The sequence below is a fragment of the Telopea speciosissima genome, chromosome 5 (assembly GCF_018873765.1).
Source record: "Telopea speciosissima isolate NSW1024214 ecotype Mountain lineage chromosome 5, Tspe_v1, whole genome shotgun sequence".
NCBI lineage: Eukaryota > Viridiplantae > Streptophyta > Magnoliopsida > Proteales > Proteaceae > Telopea > Telopea speciosissima.
Window position 1 is genome coordinate 65,331,483 of NC_057920.1, and position 18,346 is coordinate 65,349,828.

The window sequence follows — 18,346 nt, forward strand, 5'->3', positions numbered from 1 at the left end:
ATAAAATCTGTTTCTGGGAACAAACACTTGACTTCCAGGTGATTTGCATCTTCAGAACCAAAGAAACAACAAAATTCATTCAAACTATCAACAAAAAAAGAAAGAAAGAAAAAAAAAAACACAGAGAAGTAGACATTGTATGATGCTCATGATTGTATTCTATGAATAGTTGAATAAAAAGGGTCTTGGTGGATTCGAACCACCATCCCCTTGGAACATGCTTGAGACATCCTCATGTTCCAAGTGCTCTACCAATTTGAGCTAAAGAGAAAAGACCCAGCAAGTTTGAAAAACATGCTTCACAATAAAGATATCCCTAAAGTCATTACAATTCAAAAAGGAAAAAAGGATCCGAAAGTGACAACTAGATGGCATCAACCATCTAATCTGAAGAGAAAAAATAAACAAGACAAAAGGAGGAGAAAAAAAATTCACAGTGAAGTGAAGTGAGTAACAGTGTCTAACTATCCAATTTAAGAAGAAGAAATGGCTCTGATGGTGACTTGAATAATAAACAGTCCATCCTTCCACCAGACAGATGACCTTAACAAATAGAGAGCATGTAACAATACTTGGTGGATGATTATGGTTGGTGAATCAAAACATGAACTATGCTATGAAAACCAAAACCAAATATTACCACAATCTAGTCAATTAAAAGCCCAAATTGAGCAACAAAAACTCACAATTAGGCTCAGAAGATTCAGTGTGTTGTTGCAAACTTTTAGAAAGCTGAGTCCAGCAGAGCACAAGACTCCACAGTCCATTCAGGTCTTGAGACTAGCAGAGACTTAACTATGCTATCAATAATGTTGGTTGGTCTATGAAAAGTACAGGGTGCCCAAGATTGAAGTTAGAGATGCCAAGATCTCATGGTAGACTCCAGCTCAAAACTACCCACCATCTGAATCATCTAATATTAGACTTAAAGATACCAAAGGCCCCCACTTAACAGCTGGTTAGCATATCTAAAACTTGTTAGAACCAACAATAAATCTACCTATTTCTTTTCCCTCCACATTTCTACGCTTCTTATCTATATAAATCCCCTACCTACCTCCCAATCTCTTCTCCCAATACCCTACTACTCATTCTCTATATCTGCAGATTTCCTTATATTATTTTTCACAGAAGCTCTATTTTACGTGGAGTTGCAGTCTTTCTTCTACTAATTGACTATATACAGAGGCCTTGTGAGCTGGTCTCTTCTTCAATGAGTTATGTAAAAATTAGACTCCCAATTCAAGTGTGAAAATTTCAAGATCCATGAAGATGAATAGCAAATTTGCCAATATATGAGTCAAGATTCAAGTGTAAAGCCCATAAATCATTACAATTTTAGCAAGCAAGTAGTGGGTTAGGGTAGAAAGCAAGAACAATCGATCTTCTTCTTCTTCTTCACAAGGATCATTCCATTCTAAGAGTATGAATAAGTACCAAAACACAACTGAAGTCAGCAAAACATGGATAGATCTTATCATATCAGATCCAACAAAATCCAACAAAATATGATGAGCAGAATGAGATACTTTGGTAGGATCAGTAGCTATCATGGATATATCTTATCATATCAGATCTCATGAAGAAAAGCTGCAAGCTTTGAGAATGAAGGATGGTTAGATAGAAAGATAGATAGAGACACATTTAAGTAGTAAAACATTAATGGACAAGCTATAACACACAACTGGATATCATATCTGAAAATTGAACCACTTGAGATCCTTTGAGCAACATTTGCTTCAACTTGAGAAGATATTTCAAGCCCTCTCCTGTATTGTGACACGATTCATTGAGTGAGAGAGAGAGATATGTTTGTTTTCCCTTTTGTCTCTCTGATGGTTTCAGGTTCTAGTTTAGTTCTTCTACACTTGTCTCTGTTATTATTTATTTCAGATTATTAATCCTTAATGGACCAGTTACAATGTTACACTCACCACATAGTCTCTGTCTCAAGTCTCAACTATCATCACAAAACCAAACCCATCTCTTTCTCTTTAACTCTAGTGTTGTCAATCATAATTTGTATAAGCTTATGACAGATGGATTCACATGTTGTAAAAGGCTCAAGCAAGGAAAATAAGAGGCTGATTTTTTTTCCCCATTTCTGGCTTGTGCTGCAATGGGTAATCCACCATAGCCACAAAGTTCTAGGGAGAATGTGCAGATAAATTCAAGCCCAATAGGTTCAAGGCAGGAATTTCAAATGCATAGAGGTCAAGAGGGACAAAAATCTAGAGGTGGAAAGATGGTTTGAAGGCAATTGATCTCCCAGTCTGGTCATCCCTTGCAGCCCATGTTTCACACATCAAATTTCTGGGTTCAACCCCAGTTTATGTTCCAATTTCTGGGTTTTACTACATTAGGCCAGCAAACAATCAAGTGAAGAAGCAGGGGAAAAATCATAACAGAAGAATCAATCGGTTTTAACAGTGATCAGTATAACTCACACTAAAATTCATAGATTTGCATCATTGCCTGAAGTTATACATCCAAGTCACAATTTTTACATCCTAAACTCCAAAGCATACTTAATTCATAGACCACATCATTCTCCTCCAAACTGATTATCAAATTAAACTCTACCATAAGCAATGCTGTGTCTTTTATCAAAAAAGCAAACAATCGCGTGAAGAAGTAAGGGAAAAATCTTTACAACAGAGTGAAAAAGGAGAATTTTACCTTCGGCTGTACTCAATCAAGTTTTAGGTTGGGTTTATTAGATTAGAGAAATCAAGGATGCTTTTGGTTTAGGGTTTCTGCAAAAGGAAAATACAAGATTTTTAGAAGAAGAAGATGACAAAGCAAAAGGGCAGACCTAAACCGCAAGAAAAAGAAGAAAAAGAAGAGGAAGAAGCAGAGGAAGAAGAAGAAGATGAGGATGCAGAAGAATACAGAGAGGGATTTTACCTGAGTTCGCCGACGGTTAGAACTGTGGAGCTTCAATCGAACTTGGAGATGGCTTCGAGCGAGAGAGAGCCTTAAATGTTTAGAGATCCAAGGTCACCATTAGCCTGCAAATCTGCAATCGTTGTTTGATAAGCAAGCTTAGTAGCAAAGCCAGCTCTAAAGGGTACTGAGACCCTTCGTCATTAAAAGGAAAATCTCAATTCCAAGCAAGGGCTCAATGGCCCACCAATTTCGCAGGAAAGCCAGGTTAAATCACATGTAGTCTCACAGAGTGACACAGAGAGAGTGAGCGAGAGAAAACGAGATAGTGAGAGAGAGAGAGAGTGAGAGATTGAGAGAGAGAGATGAGCGTACCTTCAGATCGCCTGCAGGAGAGCGAGAGAGTGAAAGACAGAGAGAGCTCCACCGTGAAGAAGACGATTTTGTGAGAGTGGAGTGGTTGGGTCTAATTTATCGGGCACATTTTTGGTAATTTTGTGCTGAACAATGCAGAACAATGTTGGACATGTTCTGTCAAAAGTCTTCTCTGAAGCAGAAATTTTGATTTATCAACTCAAGAATAATTTCTATGGAATACTGTTTATCAAGCACTTTTTAGGTGTTTTTCTGTTTCTCAGGATAAAAAAACACCAGAAACAGTTGTAGTAAGGTTATCAAGCGGTGCCATGGTTGCAGCCAACTATGGCAAATGAATAAACATCTAAATAGTATGTACAGATTATGAAGATGAAGAAGAGTCATAAATTTTGGGGAAAAAGAATTGATGGTTAATGTTTATAAAGAAGAAACCGAGATTATGAAGATGAAGAAGAGTAGCAGGTTACATAAGAAGAAGGAGTCTTCAGGTACCTGCTGTGTGAGAGGTTGTCGAGCATAGAACAGAGTTGCAGGTAAGATGAGATCTTGGGTGGCGATGGAGAGTTGCAGTCCGTTGGAGTGGCGAAGTCCAGTCTTTTTTCTTCCTTCGTTTTTTTACTCAAGCAGTAGTTATCGGGAACAATGTTGCCTCCGCCATCGACAAGTTCCATTTCTCTCTCTCTTCCTCCAGGTACGCTCCATGGCCATTCTCTCTCTCTCTCTCTCTCTTATAGTGTACTGCCCCAAACCATAGAATTCTTAAATACTTCCGTGGCTTTTTTCCTTACTTAGAACTCCATGAAAGCACTGTTTTTCGAAAACCCTTTTTTTATTTTGTTTATTTTGTTGTTGAGCATTTCAATTAACGGTTCGGTATGATCTTGTGGGAAAAATTTCGTCATATTCTTTTGACTGTGTTTTATTTCTAAGTTTTTGATTAAGACTTTTATTGGAACATCTAAAGAAAAATTGGTCGCACCAACGCAGGCCTAAAAACAAATTCGATCCAGAGACTGAAAAATTATAGACACGACACCGTAATCACGCATTTTTCTCTTCTATCTTCCATTTTCTTGACTCAATCGGCGAGACTTTTTTCAATGACGCGTGAAAGGAAGAAAAAAACAGTGAAATCGAGTAAACGATACGACACGAATTGAAATCATGAGGACGAGAAAATAGTCAAAAGAAGGGTAAGAAAATTCAAAAGCAACTGTACAGCCATCCTTAGTCCTTACTCCTTACTCTTACCCCATCTCATCAAGCTTATCTCTTTCTTTATAGTCTCTGGTTCTGTTTTTGATTGACTTCTCTTCGCTTCCTTTTACATTAAACCCAGTTTTGTTCTATGATGGAGTAGACCCGAGTTTCACCGGAAAGTTATGTGACTTATTAGCGTGTTTATGGACTTTCATACTATCATCGAAGAGCGTTTCCTCACTTCTTCTTCTTCTTTCTCTCTCTCTCTCTCTCTCTCTCTCTCTCTGTTTTCTGGATCCTGAGTTGTTGAACTCTCTTTACTTTACATCTTTTTTTTTTTCTGAAAGAAGAAATGTCAGGTGTGCGACAGCCTTTTGGAGGGTCATTCCGCTCGGTCATCCTTCAGGTGGCCTTCGATAGGTTTGAATCTCCTGAGTTGCTGGACTTCTTACTCCGATGGGAAATCGACTTGGATGAAGTGGAGTCACTGAAGCGAAGGTCAGCCATGATTCAGGCCTTATCTGATGAAGCTGAAGTGAAGCAGTTCACCAATGTTGCTGTGAAACTATGGCTTGGCCAACTCAAACAACTCCTTTATGATGCGGAGGACATACTGGATGAGTATGCCACTGAACTTCTACGCCTGAAATTGGAATCAGCTCACCGAATCCAACAGGTACGCTACCTTCCCACTCTCACTCCATCAATTCAAATTTGTTTTTCGTTTTGTTTGAACTCCAGTATAGAATCAATCTGCAGTTAAGGGCATCAATGAAATTTTAGAAGGAATAAAAGGCATTGGGCCTAAGGCTTATAACATTGCTGAATGTTGCAGGAAATTAAGAGGATTGAATCAGAAGGAAGGTATACCTGCGAGAGTTTACAAAGGATGGAATTGGAATCTGAATATCAGACCCAACCTCACCAAACCCAACAGGTACGCAACCCTGTTCCTCTCGCTCAAGGTGAAATTAGTATTTCATCTTTGTTGGAGTCTGGTAACATATCTGAGATTAAAGGCATCAATGAGTGGTTTGGATCAAAGCTAAGGGATATCAATGAGAGGTTGAAAAGTGTAGCACAAGAAGGTGTTACTCTAGGTTTGAACTTGAGCACCTCAAACCAGAGGGTCCAAAGGCCACCGACGAGTTCTTTGGTGATTAGTTCTAAAGTTTTTGGCAGAGAGCAAGATATGTGGAAGATTGTTAAATGGTTGCTATCAAACAAAACTCCAAGTCTTGGTGACCATGATAATAATTTCTCGGTACTGCCCATAGTTGGAATGGGTGGGATTGGAAAGACGACCCTTGCTCAACTTGTTTATAACCATGAGACAGTTAAGAAACATTTTGGTGTGAAAGCTTGGGTCTGTGTATCGGAAGACTTTGACGTGGTAAAGTTAACCAAAGGAATTCTCGAGTCAGCCACTGGATCATCCCCTAATTTTGATTCACTAGACCTGCTACAGGAGAAGCTGAAGGAAGCATTGAGCAATAAAAGATTCTTATTGGTTCTGGATGACATGTGGAATGAGAACTACGAGAGATGGGATGCCTTAAGCACCGCCTTTGCATTTGGTAAACCAGGAAGCAAGATATTGGTTACAACACGGAACAAAGGTGTGGCATCAATGGTGCGCACTGATCTGAATGATCATGATCATGATCTTAAAGGTTTGTCAGATGAGGCTTGTTTAGCACTGGTTAGAAGGCACGCTTTCATGAATGGAAATTCATCTGATGATGTAAATGAAAAGTTGGAAATATTTGGACAAGATATTTTGAAGAAATGTAAGGGTTTACCTTTGGCTGTAAAGACACTTGCTGGCATCTTGCGAGATAAAAGGGAGAAGAGTGAGTGGAAAGATATTTTGGAGAATGAAATATGGGATGTAGAAGGGAGTACTGAGATCCTTCCGTCACTTGTGTTGAGCTACCATCATCTTCCTCCGCATCTAAAGAGGTGCTTTGCATATTGTGCTTTATTTCCCAAGGACTATGAATTTGACAAGATTGAGTTGGTGAGATTATGGATGGCAGAAGGTATTGTGCAACCAAAAGGAACAAAACGGCTTGAAGATATAGGAGTAGGGTACTTCGACGATCTCTTTATGAGGTCATTCTTTGACCTATCTAATCGTACTTCTGATAATCCATACAAACCCTGTTCGATATGGAGGCGCTATGATGAATTATCATCTGAAGACGAATTACGACTTAACCGTGTTTTCTACTGGAACATTGAGAGGCATGATGATGAGCATTTTTATGATGATTTATCAGAGTGTCTTGCTATCAAGTCCTTTTCTGAGTTATCCAATAATATTTCAGGATCATCAAAGCTGTTTGTGATGCATGATCTCATTCATGATTTAGCGCATTTTGTTTCAGGTGAAATTTACTGTAGGAGAGAGGATGATAAGCCAGCCAAAATTCTCACGGCAACTCGTCACTTGTCGTTGATTGGTATTTTATCGGATGTCACCGAAGAGGAGGCAACATATGTTGATATTGACGCATCCAAGGATGTCAAGGTGAGAAAGTTTAGGGACGTCAAAGAAAACAAGAGCTTACGCACCCTTCTAATGGATGGACCGAGATATCTTGATATGTCGTTTATCACCACTACACTCCAATTCCTGCGTGTCCTTCGTTGGACTTGCTCAAATAAATTTAATGGTCCTATGGCTCATTCAATTGGAAATTTGAAACATCTACGGCTTCTTGATCTCTCAAAGTCTGATATTGGGACCTTACCTGATTCAATTGGAAGTTTGTATAATTTACAAACATTGAACCTAACTAAATGCCACCATCTTAGAGAGTTGCCTAAAGATATGGGTGACCTTGTAAACCTTCGCCATCTCTTTCTCCCTCTTTCATTTTTTAGAAGAATGCCATTGCGATGTGGAAGTTTGACTAATCTTCAAACATTAAGTCTATTCTGTGTGGGTTCTGATACTGGGGACTGTAGTGGAATTGAAGAGTTGAGGGATTTGTCCCAACTTCGGGGGAAACTAGAAATTGCACAATTGGAAAATGTAGGCCATAATTGGACAAAGGCCATGGAGGCCCATTTAAAGAATAAGCCACACCTTCGCGAGTTACAGTTGTCTTGGACTTCGCGTTATAACAGAATCAAGGATTTCTTTCTTGGTTCACAAGATGAAAAGGCTGAGGAGCATGTATTTGATCAGCTGCAACCTCATACCAATCTAGAAATGCTAAGAATTGTCAACTATGGTGGTACAAGATTTCCAAGTTGGGTAGGCCACCCTTCTTTCTCTAATTTAGTGGGTGTGAAACTCATTGGTTGTGATAAATGCATATTCCTGCCTTCTTTAGGGCAACTACCTTCGCTCAAATACCTCATGATCGACAGCTGCAATGCTGTAAAAAGTGCAGGATGTGAATTATATGGGGATAATTCATCAGTTAATAAGCAGTTTCGGTCATTGGAGACACTGGTGATTCATAATATGATCGAGTTGGAGGAGTGGACTGAGGTGGTTAAAGAAGAACAAGGTGGAGAAGAATTCCCTTGCTTGCATAAGCTAGTGATAAGAGATTGCCCCAAGTTGACATGGTTCTCTCATCGCTTTTCTCGCCTGGTAACACTGGTAATAGAAAATTGTAGTGAACTACAAAAACTTCCCCATCTTCTTCCTTCATTGCAAGAGCTGAGGATAGCAAAATGTGAAAAATTGGCTATCCTTCCGAACCTTCCATCTATTCAGAGGTTGGCGTTGTTGGCATTGTTGGCATTGGAGGAATGTCACCAGATGACAACATTGTGTGATTCTCAGCGTCCATCATCATCATCATCATCATCATCTTCACCACATGTTTGTAACTCAAATGTCGAGGAATATGGTGAAGGAAAATTCCGTTGCCTCCATGAGCTATATATCTTTCACTGTCCTAACATGATAAAATTACCACATACCCTTCCTTCCTTGGTAAAACTCAGGATAGAAGCTTGTGAAAAACTCACTTTTCTTCCAATCCTTCCATCAATCAAGAGGCTGGGGTTGGAGCAATGCAATGGAATGGTACTTGAGAGCTTGGGCCTTCATAATCTCACCTCTCTTTCCTATCTCTACATTGGTGGATGTCCTGCTCTCGTGTCCATTCCAAAGGGCCTACTTCCTACCAATCTTAGGGGATTTTTCATCGACAATTGCCCAATTCTGGAATCCTTACATGATGGACTCTCTGATCTAACCTCTCTTAAATGGTTGCATATCGGGTATTGTCCAACACTAAAACAACGGTACCAAAAAAAGGAAGGAGAAGAATGGTCCAAGATTACCCAAATCCCTGTAGTAACCATCGATTGATGGTGTAACCTTGTAAGTGAGGTATTTCTTCACAATCAGAAATTTATGATTTCCATATTTACTTTATGCCACCTGTGATTAATTTAACCTTTTTTTTCTTTGTAGTAGAATGACAGATGTGAAGAGCATGAGTGAATGACGCAACAAACATGCAGTGTAAATTATTATTAATTATTACAAGAACTTCTCTTTGGAAGTGCTCAAGAATTGAAGTGACATGGCAATTGCATGAGCGCTGCCTAACATTGCATCTATAAGTTATCACTTATCAGCATCCCATTAGTTTTTGCCAACGTTAAAGCTTCAATTGGTCATTAAAGAATAATGGAAATTCTGCACAGGAAGAATCTGTCCTACAAGTCACTTGCACAAGTGGAAAGGTGTAACTACTCTCTCCCTCTCTCTGTTTAATATACTTTTCAGATCTTTGCAGAATTATTTAAAAAGGCTAATTGCTTCTATTCTCACTTGCACTTGTCTTGTTCCATCAACTTTCTCCTTGCTTTACTGTATTATACATATGAGACAGGTTAAATGCTCAATATAATTTTTCCTTTTAACCTTCCTAATTTACTCTCCTTGATCTTATGGACTCCTACCTAATTCCTTCTCTGTAATCTTAATCCATGGTCCCTCTCCTAGTCTCCTCTACATTTGATGATTGACATGCCCAAATATAATACTTCAATCTGCCTTAAAAACTCTTCTAGGCAAGAACAATCAACTTGGCTAATATTTTCTGATATAATGCTGGAGTCAAATGGCTCTATTTCCTCTGTTGGATTTGGTCGAGAATGGTGATTATGACAATGTCCTATTCTGAAATTGTGACTCTCTCTCTCTCTCTCTCTCGCTTATGTATGCAGAGGCAAATCTCCCTTTCCCAAGTCTTCGGTCATAGTTTTTGAGACATCTATAGCTTTGATTTCCATTTTACTTGTTACAGATAGAAAAATAAGTGAACTATGCATTTATCAAGCCCCTGTCACTCACATTTGCTTACACCCTTGAAAATAATTTCGAGTTTTATTTTTGTCTGTGGCAGTAACATGAAGAGTGTACATTTGGCAGAGCACATCAAAGGTGGTTGTATTGAATGTTTGAAGCTTCTACATTGCGTCACAAGGTAGGAAGATTTTTTTGTATTGCATCATGCTACATAAATTGTAGTAGAAATAGTCGTAAGATGCTCGATCTAATATGTCGAGTTCATCTCTCACTACTGGACTTAAAATTGGCAAAAACAAAAGCTGACCCACATTAATTGTGATTGTCAAAGTTGTGGACACAAAAATATCATTTTTGTAGCAAATGTTCGAATGAGTATTCAGCATCAATATCTGACAACAAAAATATTTCTTTCACCAAAACCTTTAACCTGCAAGAATCTCGATCATTGTTAATGTCTCACATATTTGGATCTTATGTTGTACTTTATTTCCAATTCTGCTGAAGTTTTTGGTTCTATGATTTATATGTGCCATGTATGTTATATTTCATCATCCAATTTTAGTGATACAGAATATCAGTTATCATTCTTATATTCTAAATTGAATTTACCTTTTCTCCCATGTGCTCTGTTTTTAATACTTAAATACTCAAAATGTGTTGGATCACAATTCAAAACTAAATGTAGTTACTTATATAGGTGAAAAATAAATGACGACAACATGTGGCAAGTTCTGTTGTTTGAAAATGGAATCTGAAAAGGATTTTCTTGTTGACACCCCTCGAGGTGTCAAATAGTTTGTAACCATATTTTTTTCAGTCTTTTTAGAATAACACACATTTTTCCAATAAGGGTAAATACTGCCATTTCACGTATACTTTAAAAAATTGTGCATAACAAAATAAACACCCTACACAATGAACTAAGAAAGAGATGCTTAAATACATACAACTTTTTAGACTTTGATAATTTCTGACTTACTCTTTAGAAGGCCTTAGAAACTAAAATACACATTGACATGATAATAATATAAGATTAGGAGAACAAATGAGAAGACTTGGATGAATTGGAGGAAACCAATCTGCAACTTTCAAACTTTGTTTGAACTTTCATTTGATTGAGTGTTGAACAAGGCCAGGAATGTGAACATTGATGAAGTAATCTTCCCAATTGATGCACTTTGGATCTAAATAAAATTTCATGGAAGCTATGTTATCATCTGTTGTATTCACTCTCAATTTCTCCAAGTTTGAGTCATCAAATCTGTGACACCAACAAACATTAGGATTATAAAAAAATAATCAAAATTCTGGATCATATAAAATGCTCAAAATTCTAACTCAAATTTGCTTCTCTAATTGATCTTTGTATGCATGGAATGGAAGAAACAAGAGGCAATGTAATGTCACTAACCTTGCTTTGAAAAAGGCAAAATGCTCGTAGAGTTCAACAAAACGCGTTATTAGGTTGTATTTCCGGTTGAGATTGCAATATAGATTGTCCAAAGATTGGAAAGATAATGCATTCATAACTCGCAAGACCTGAAGAATAGAAGTTGTGGTTTAAGGAAAAATTAGCTTTGCATGATATGATCATTTTGTGTGTGTGAGAGAGAGAGAGAGAGATGAGAAACTCGGTTTGAATTTGAACTGTAATGGGCTAGGCTTCTACTGGGCCATCTTTATAATTCATCAATTTTCCAGCCTACCTGTATTGGTAGCTTATATTGTAGAGTCATGAGGTTGTTGAAGCTAGCCTTTGTTGGAAGTAGAGAACCTTTGGTAACCCTAACAGGCATTCCATCCCTTCCAAGACATGGATTCTTGGAGAAGTACTGGTAACTAAATTCAACTACTGCATTGTTCTTCAGTGGATTCCTTGTAGATGTGCTAGCATGATAGATGAATTGAGAACGTTGACAAGAATGAGCGGCAATTGTTGCTAACATTGCATTTACGACCATATCTCCAGGAACCTGTATTGATCATTTTGATTGTTCAGCAATGTATATGTGTGAAAATCTCACTGAGAATAGATGTTCTTACCATTTGGCAACCAATTCACTGGCTTTTAGGTCGACCAAAATGGACTATGAAAGGGTTTTTGAACCCATAGTTTTTAAAACCGAACCAAACAGGTGGTTGAACCAAAAAAATGGAACTGCCCTAAAGGGAGGGAGAGAGAGAGGGTTAGCTTACCACATCTAGTGGCGCCTCAGGATCTGCTAGGAAGTGATTCAATTTCCCCTTGCCGTAGCTCACAATCAGAGAATCAATGGTCCTGCAATCAGTGATTTTAACTAAAGATGTAATGGTCATCTAAGAGTGGAAATTAGTTTAGAACTATACAAGTATACATTGAATTCATGCATCAAGAAATTTCGGAATGGGGTGGCTTTGCCCGCTCCAATTTCCTCCAATTCCTCACATAGAAGTGGAAATGACCACCCTATCCTACGTTGGGCAGTGTGTTTGGGCAGGGGGTAGGGTGGTCATTTCCGCTCATATGTGCGGAATTGGAGGAAATAGGAGTGGGCAGCGAATTGGAGGGGATAATGATTCGTGGCTTAGCCCAAGGATTCTCAACCCCAAGATTTTGCAGGCCACATTTGGGCCTGAAGGGCACTGAGTTTTCTCAAATGGACCAGACTTGGGCTTAATTTTCAGATAACCAGATAATCAGGCCTTGGGACAATAGGCCAGCCCAGTTACTAGATCTTAAACCAGCCTTAGGGATTGGAATTTGGCCCCTGAGATATAATGAGCTAAGCTTGGGATTTCCTCGAAGCAGCAGTAGTTCAGCCCATGTAATACCATTAGAAGTAGGCCCATTCACTTCATGGCATAAGATCATCACAATCAAATAGTTAATTGAAGTACCTGAAGCCTTCAATCCAACCGGGGAATGGTTCTTTGTAAGTGCTTGTGATAATGGTAGGACGTAAGATAACGACAGGTAGATCCCCTCGGAGATGGCCGAGAAGCTTCTCTCCGATTGACTTCGTGAAGACGTATGTGTTTGCCCAGCCAAATAATCTAGCCCTGATAAGAGAAAATAGGTAGATAATTAGTGCATGTCTTACATTTAGCTTAATTATCTAGAATGAAAACTTGGGCTGGGCCAGATAAAGGCCCATTATCATTGCTGAACTACAGTGCTTAGTGTATTGAAAGACTTTGGCTCGATGAATAAGTGAAAGTTCTTCCCTTATCATTTTAATTTAGGGCTAATACTTTTCTTGGTTCAAGCCTGGCCCCCTGCATTACGGCTAGGCCGGGCCTTCCTCAGCCCAGACCTACTTATATATATGTCCCTAAGTTTCTCATAGAGACAAGCTAAGAGGAATCTCTCAAACCTTTGTAACCCCAGATCTTGCATGGCAAGCTTTGTGGCTTCATCTGTAGCTTTCTCTTCTTGAAGTCCCTTTAATCTTTCTTGGACTAGTTTTTGCTCTACTGCAACATCAAGCTTATGGTTTTCACCAAAAGTTTCATCCTTTTGGAATGGTTTTTCAAATATGATTCCTTCCCTTTCTCTAGTGACATAAGCTGTAACACACCACCTTGTCAAAATGAGCTCCAACACAAACAATTATTTGTATTAAAAATGGTTTAATTTAATAATCAGGTGCAGAAGTTACCTGTTGAAACATGGAAAAGCAATTCTAGTTTAGTGCATTTCTTTGCAAACTCACAGATGTGCTTAACTCCAAGGGCATTGGTGCTTAAAGCAACATCATATCTGCAAAACAATGCACAAAGAACAAATGTTACTGCATTGTTGTAAGTTGTGATAGAAAATTAAAGAGAAGTCAAGTGGTTAATTTTTTATAAAACAAGGTAAGAAGGTTGCATAGTTTGACCTTCAGTAATACCATGGTTCAAGAACTTGTCGAGATCTCGATAATATCTCGTCTTTTTGAAAAATCGAGACGAGACAGAGGTCGAAACACAAAATTACCCCAATTCGATCAAAATTTCAGTCGAATTGAGATCTCGTTTGAAATTAAGGTTGCATTTGATATGATTTCTTGGAATGCATATCAAATGCAGCTATATTGTCGATCCTTACCTCTCATCAAAGGTGGTATTCCCTGCAACATTGACGATGAAGTTGATTTCTCCCCACATCTCTTCCTTCAGAGTGGAGTCTTTTATACCCAAATTCTCAAAGGAGATGTCACCGGCAACAGCAGTCACTTTATCCGACATAAACGAACCGAAACCGGTTCCATGTTCCTCTTTCAAAACCCGAAATACTTTCTTCCCAATCACCTGTAGATTCAAAAACAATGTTAACATATTCCAGCCCTTAAATGAGTGTAGAGTTCTTTTCAAAACCAAGCAGTACATGAGAACGGTCTAAGGAGCATTGAGGCTAGAAGCTCAGGGAGGGACTTGGGATGCCCAAGACATAAGAAAGACTTCACTCTTAATACAAGGTTACAGATCTGTGCTACCTTAAAATATAAAGGGAGAGGGTTCTCTGTGCAAGTGGCATAGAGGAGCACACCAACAAGGTGTGTCAAAAAGGTATCGTGCATGGGAGGATAGTAAGGCCATTTCATGTTTGAAGGAGAGATAGACACATGGGATGTTAGTGTCATGGCTCAGAGAACCTTTTCCAAAATATAAAATAAGGGATTGAATTTCCTGTTTGGTTGCATAACTTACACTATTACCTTCTTGTGTCTATCTCTCTCCTTCTGCAATAAGGGACAGATAAGTCATTTCATATGAGAGAGGAGAGAGAGAGAGAGACACAAGGAGGTGCTAGCACACGCTATGCACCCTAGCAACACTCTTTGCCCCATAAAATAAATAAGGACTGTGGTTTTTTTGCACAACTTTGTATGTGTAGAGAAAAAATATCCTCTCAGGTTCTCTACCTGGTACAGTTCTCTAGTGCCTCGGACGCGGATCCCACCAGGACAGTGTGTTCAGGCAAGGGTTAAGGTCACCATTTTTGCCCCCTATGAGAGGAACTAGACGAACTGTACTGGCAGAAAACCTGAGAGGATACAGATTCCTCATCCAACGGTTGAAGGCACGACTGTGTACGGCTATGCATAAAACCTTTTGCCAATAAATAAAAAGGAAAAAAAATGAAAGAGAGAGTGGCTCAACCACAGTTCATCATGATTCATCTAATGTCTCTTTCAGGTTGCCAACAAACCGGTCAAAAAACTAAGTTTTGAATGGACGAAAATTATGATTTAAAAGAAAACGTATTTTATTATACATCCATCAAACACAAGTTAATTTCTTATTTAAACTCTTATTTAGGACTCACTATTCTAACAATTATTTTCTTGGGTGTCTAATGGGTCCCAGCATTTTCACTCACACATAGAGGTGTCAACCTGTCGACCCGGTTGGGCTTAATTAATTGGTCCCCACCAATCTCTCTACACCGTTACTGATTGTCTAGGTAACTGCGTCTCATAGGTCAAACATGAACACGTTTATTTTCTATTAATCGATATCCTAATTGGACTACAAAGAAACTAGTCAAACTATAAATAAACTGGCAACAGTGCCAATCAGACTACGACAAAACACCGAGAACTACCAGGCAATAATTAATCTATAGCTCCAAGGTGGGTCATTTACTATTCAGTCAATCCAATGCCGGGTTTTAATTGGTCAATTCTGATCAAACCTACTAGTGTAGGCCAACTTTTTACCCACAAACACCCATAAAAGGTATACACTCCCAATCTAAAAATAAAGTGGGAGGGGGGGGGGGGGGGGTTCTATCTCCCCTCTCATAATAGGGGGTTGAAATGACATAAAACCCCCTATTTGAAATTTTGGCACTCGTCCCCTATAATGCGGCCGTGCATGAAAACCTCCCCCCAATAAGATGCCATAAGAAATTGAGAACTAAAGGATTTGCAAAATCCAAGGTACAAGTTTGTGAGTAAAATAAAAAATAGGGACACCAAATAAGGCTATCTATGTGTGTGTTATGCAGTTTTAAGGCTTGTGGCCAATCAAAATGATGTTATTGTTATTCTTGATATATCAAAAAGTCACACATAACTCCTCTAACAAAACCCTATTTAACAACATTCAAATGTACTTTCCAATTGCTCACATGAGAATGTCTTTTTAGTTTTAAAAACATTCTAATATACAAGAACACCTACTTGGTTTTTTAGAAATTTTTTTTTTCTGTTTTTCGTGGGTCAAGAATTAGATGACTTATTAGGTAAACTACTTAAATTTGGCTCTATCTCTAGACCTCAAACATGATTTTTCTTTTGCTTTTTTTGGTGTGTAAATCTCTAAGCTAACACCTTAAAAGATAATTTTAGTGTAAAATACTTTATTTTCTACTAAAGGGTTAGAGGGTCAGATGGGTAGGACAAGTTCTACAAGAAGAAGAGGCACAAGAAGAAGAAAAAGAACAAAGAAAAAGATCAAACTTGAAATAATCTACAAGTGATCACTAAAAATGGAAAATTAAGGCCATGGGAGATACTTCATTTTGCAGTCTTTGTGCAGCTAATGTATCATTCTCTGCTCTTAACAAGATAAAAAGCTTCTTGACATTAGGTTGAGACCTAAGAACTTTCTCCATGAAAACTGCATCAAAAGAAGCAATAAAAGGGGATTTTTGAGATTACCTGAAAAAGATTCATAAACTTGAAAACAAATATAATAAAAGAAAAGGTGTTCAATATTCATACTTTTTGCTAGGAACCCACTAGTACCAGTGATCAAGATGTTCTTGTGCTCCAGAGATTTTGCTATACTTTCAAAATCCATTGTTTGTATTCTGAGAAAAAACTAAAGAACAGAATAGAAGAAAACTTTTAAGAGAAGGATATATAGACTGACAATGGGTTGTTTGAAATTATTACATTCAATTTATGACAAAGGATGGAAGGAAAGTAGAGGTAACATGGACTCTTTATAGTGTGTGATACTGTGTTAAGAAATTGAGTTTTTTTTATTTTTTATTTTTTATTGGGGGGAGAGGTAGAGGAAAGATATTTATTGATTCTTTCACGCAATTTATGACCAATCAATTGAAAGACATTTTTCTATAGAAATCTATCAACTACCAATATAAGAATATTCTTTACCTTACTCAATAAGGGTCCAAAACATCTTTTATTACTGTTTGATTGGAATCTAATTTTTTTTTCATTTTTTTTGGTTGAATGTTTGATTGAAATCTAGCTACCAACATTAAATGCTTTGTCCTGTATTATGTTTCTTCATTTAGTGTAGTAAATTAAATTCTACATGGACTGCCATTATAATGAAAGTTTTTCTTAGAACTCATCATAATACAACCCATGTCAGCGGTTTTAGTAACACTGTATAGTAAAATCCTCAAATTTGTTTTTATTTTATTATTTATAAGGAGCGCTGTTCTCTGTGCCGCAGCGCAATTTGTGCCTAGGCACATGGGGGTGGGCGCAATGACCACCCTACCCCCCCTCACAGGCTACGCATGTGCCTAGACGCAGGCTGTCCGTGTGCCTGGACACATGCTGTTCATGTGCCTGGGCACAGGCTGCGCTGCGGCATAGAGAACATTCTCCCTATATATAATTAACCCTTTATTTTATTGTGGGTATTACATGGATTGCCTTTATAGGGGAAGTTTTTCTTAGAACTCATCATTGCACGACCCGATTTTCTATTGCTATTATTATTCTGCTGCGTTGTTAATTCCAAATAGTAATTTGGCTCTAGCAGGGGGGGGACTAGCCCAGCAAAACAAGGGGGTTTTGGTCATCTCACAAGTGGGACCCAAGTGGGCCCCCTGTGAAATGACCATACCCCCTGTTTTTGCTAGGTTGGACCCTCCAACTCCCGCCACGGCTGGAGGAGAGCCAGGTCCAAGAAAATCACACATGTACACACACACACACGAATTTAGCTCGTCTCCAGGGAGCCCAGCACGCCTAGGGTGCTACCAGCCGTTGGGCTGTGCCGCACACATCCCTAGGCATGCACCGAGATGTGTGCGACACAGCTTAGCCGCTGGATGCCCCCTGGCAACACCCTGGGCGCTGGGCTCCCTGGAGACGATCCTGATCCCACACACATGGAGAACATAATAATTCAAGTGATTCACTCAAGTTTGGCCACGTTCACGATCAAGTGATAAACCAGCAAATTTTTCACTATTCTGATGAAGAAATTACAAACCCTCATGCACACCTTGTGAAATCACAACTTATGGATCAAAAGTGTTTTAAGACACATTATAATATTAAGAAATCCTAATTCCTGAAAGTATAAAACTGCCCTTGTAAAAACGTATCCAAAAAAATTCGGGCTTCACCAATGACAATCTAAGTACATAAAACCCATAAATTAATTTATTTTTAATTTTATAATTAACCCTTTGTTTTTATTTTAGTATTAACCCTTTATTTTATTTTTGGTGGGTAGAGTTTTTATGGAAGCACGTCAAAGTCTATTTTCACATGCAATGTCCTTGGCATACACCAAAGATCTACTAATGTTTGAGATGTCCTTCTTAACAATATCTACACGTATTCCTTCAATTATGCTACCTCCAAGGTCACTATTATAAACCATTTATTTCATGGATCATGGGTGGTTGGG

General features: G+C 38.4%; 2 protein-coding genes across 3 annotated transcripts; one reads left to right on the top strand and one right to left on the bottom strand.

Moving 5' to 3' along the window:
• Positions 1-4,822: 4,822 nt before the first annotated feature.
• LOC122663279 (putative disease resistance RPP13-like protein 1) lies at positions 4,823-8,942 on the top strand. The gene is made up of 3 exons (XM_043858963.1): positions 4,823-5,140; positions 5,300-8,712; positions 8,909-8,942. Exons 1-3 carry the CDS (start codon positions 4,970-4,972, stop codon positions 8,940-8,942), a joined length of 3,618 nt encoding a protein of 1,205 aa, XP_043714898.1. The 5' UTR covers positions 4,823-4,969.
• Positions 8,943-10,694: 1,752 nt separating this feature from the next.
• LOC122660939 (alcohol-forming fatty acyl-CoA reductase-like) lies at positions 10,695-16,615 on the bottom strand. 2 transcript variants are annotated; one of them, XM_043856200.1, is made up of 10 exons: positions 16,447-16,615; positions 16,239-16,342; positions 13,824-14,026; positions 13,393-13,493; positions 13,108-13,300; positions 12,632-12,793; positions 11,951-12,032; positions 11,461-11,727; positions 11,166-11,293; positions 10,695-11,015 (listed from the first exon to the last, which is right to left on the bottom strand). In XM_043856200.1, the coding sequence occupies exons 1-10, from the start codon at positions 16,523-16,525 to the stop codon at positions 10,862-10,864; spliced, it is 1,473 nt and encodes a 490-aa protein (XP_043712135.1). In that variant the 5' UTR covers positions 16,526-16,615; the 3' UTR covers positions 10,695-10,861. The 2 variants fall into 2 exon arrangements, with proteins under 2 accessions (XP_043712135.1, XP_043712136.1); XM_043856201.1 differs by having other exon boundaries at positions 13,824-14,022; positions 16,235-16,342.
• Between the last annotated feature and the right edge of the window lie 1,731 nt (positions 16,616-18,346).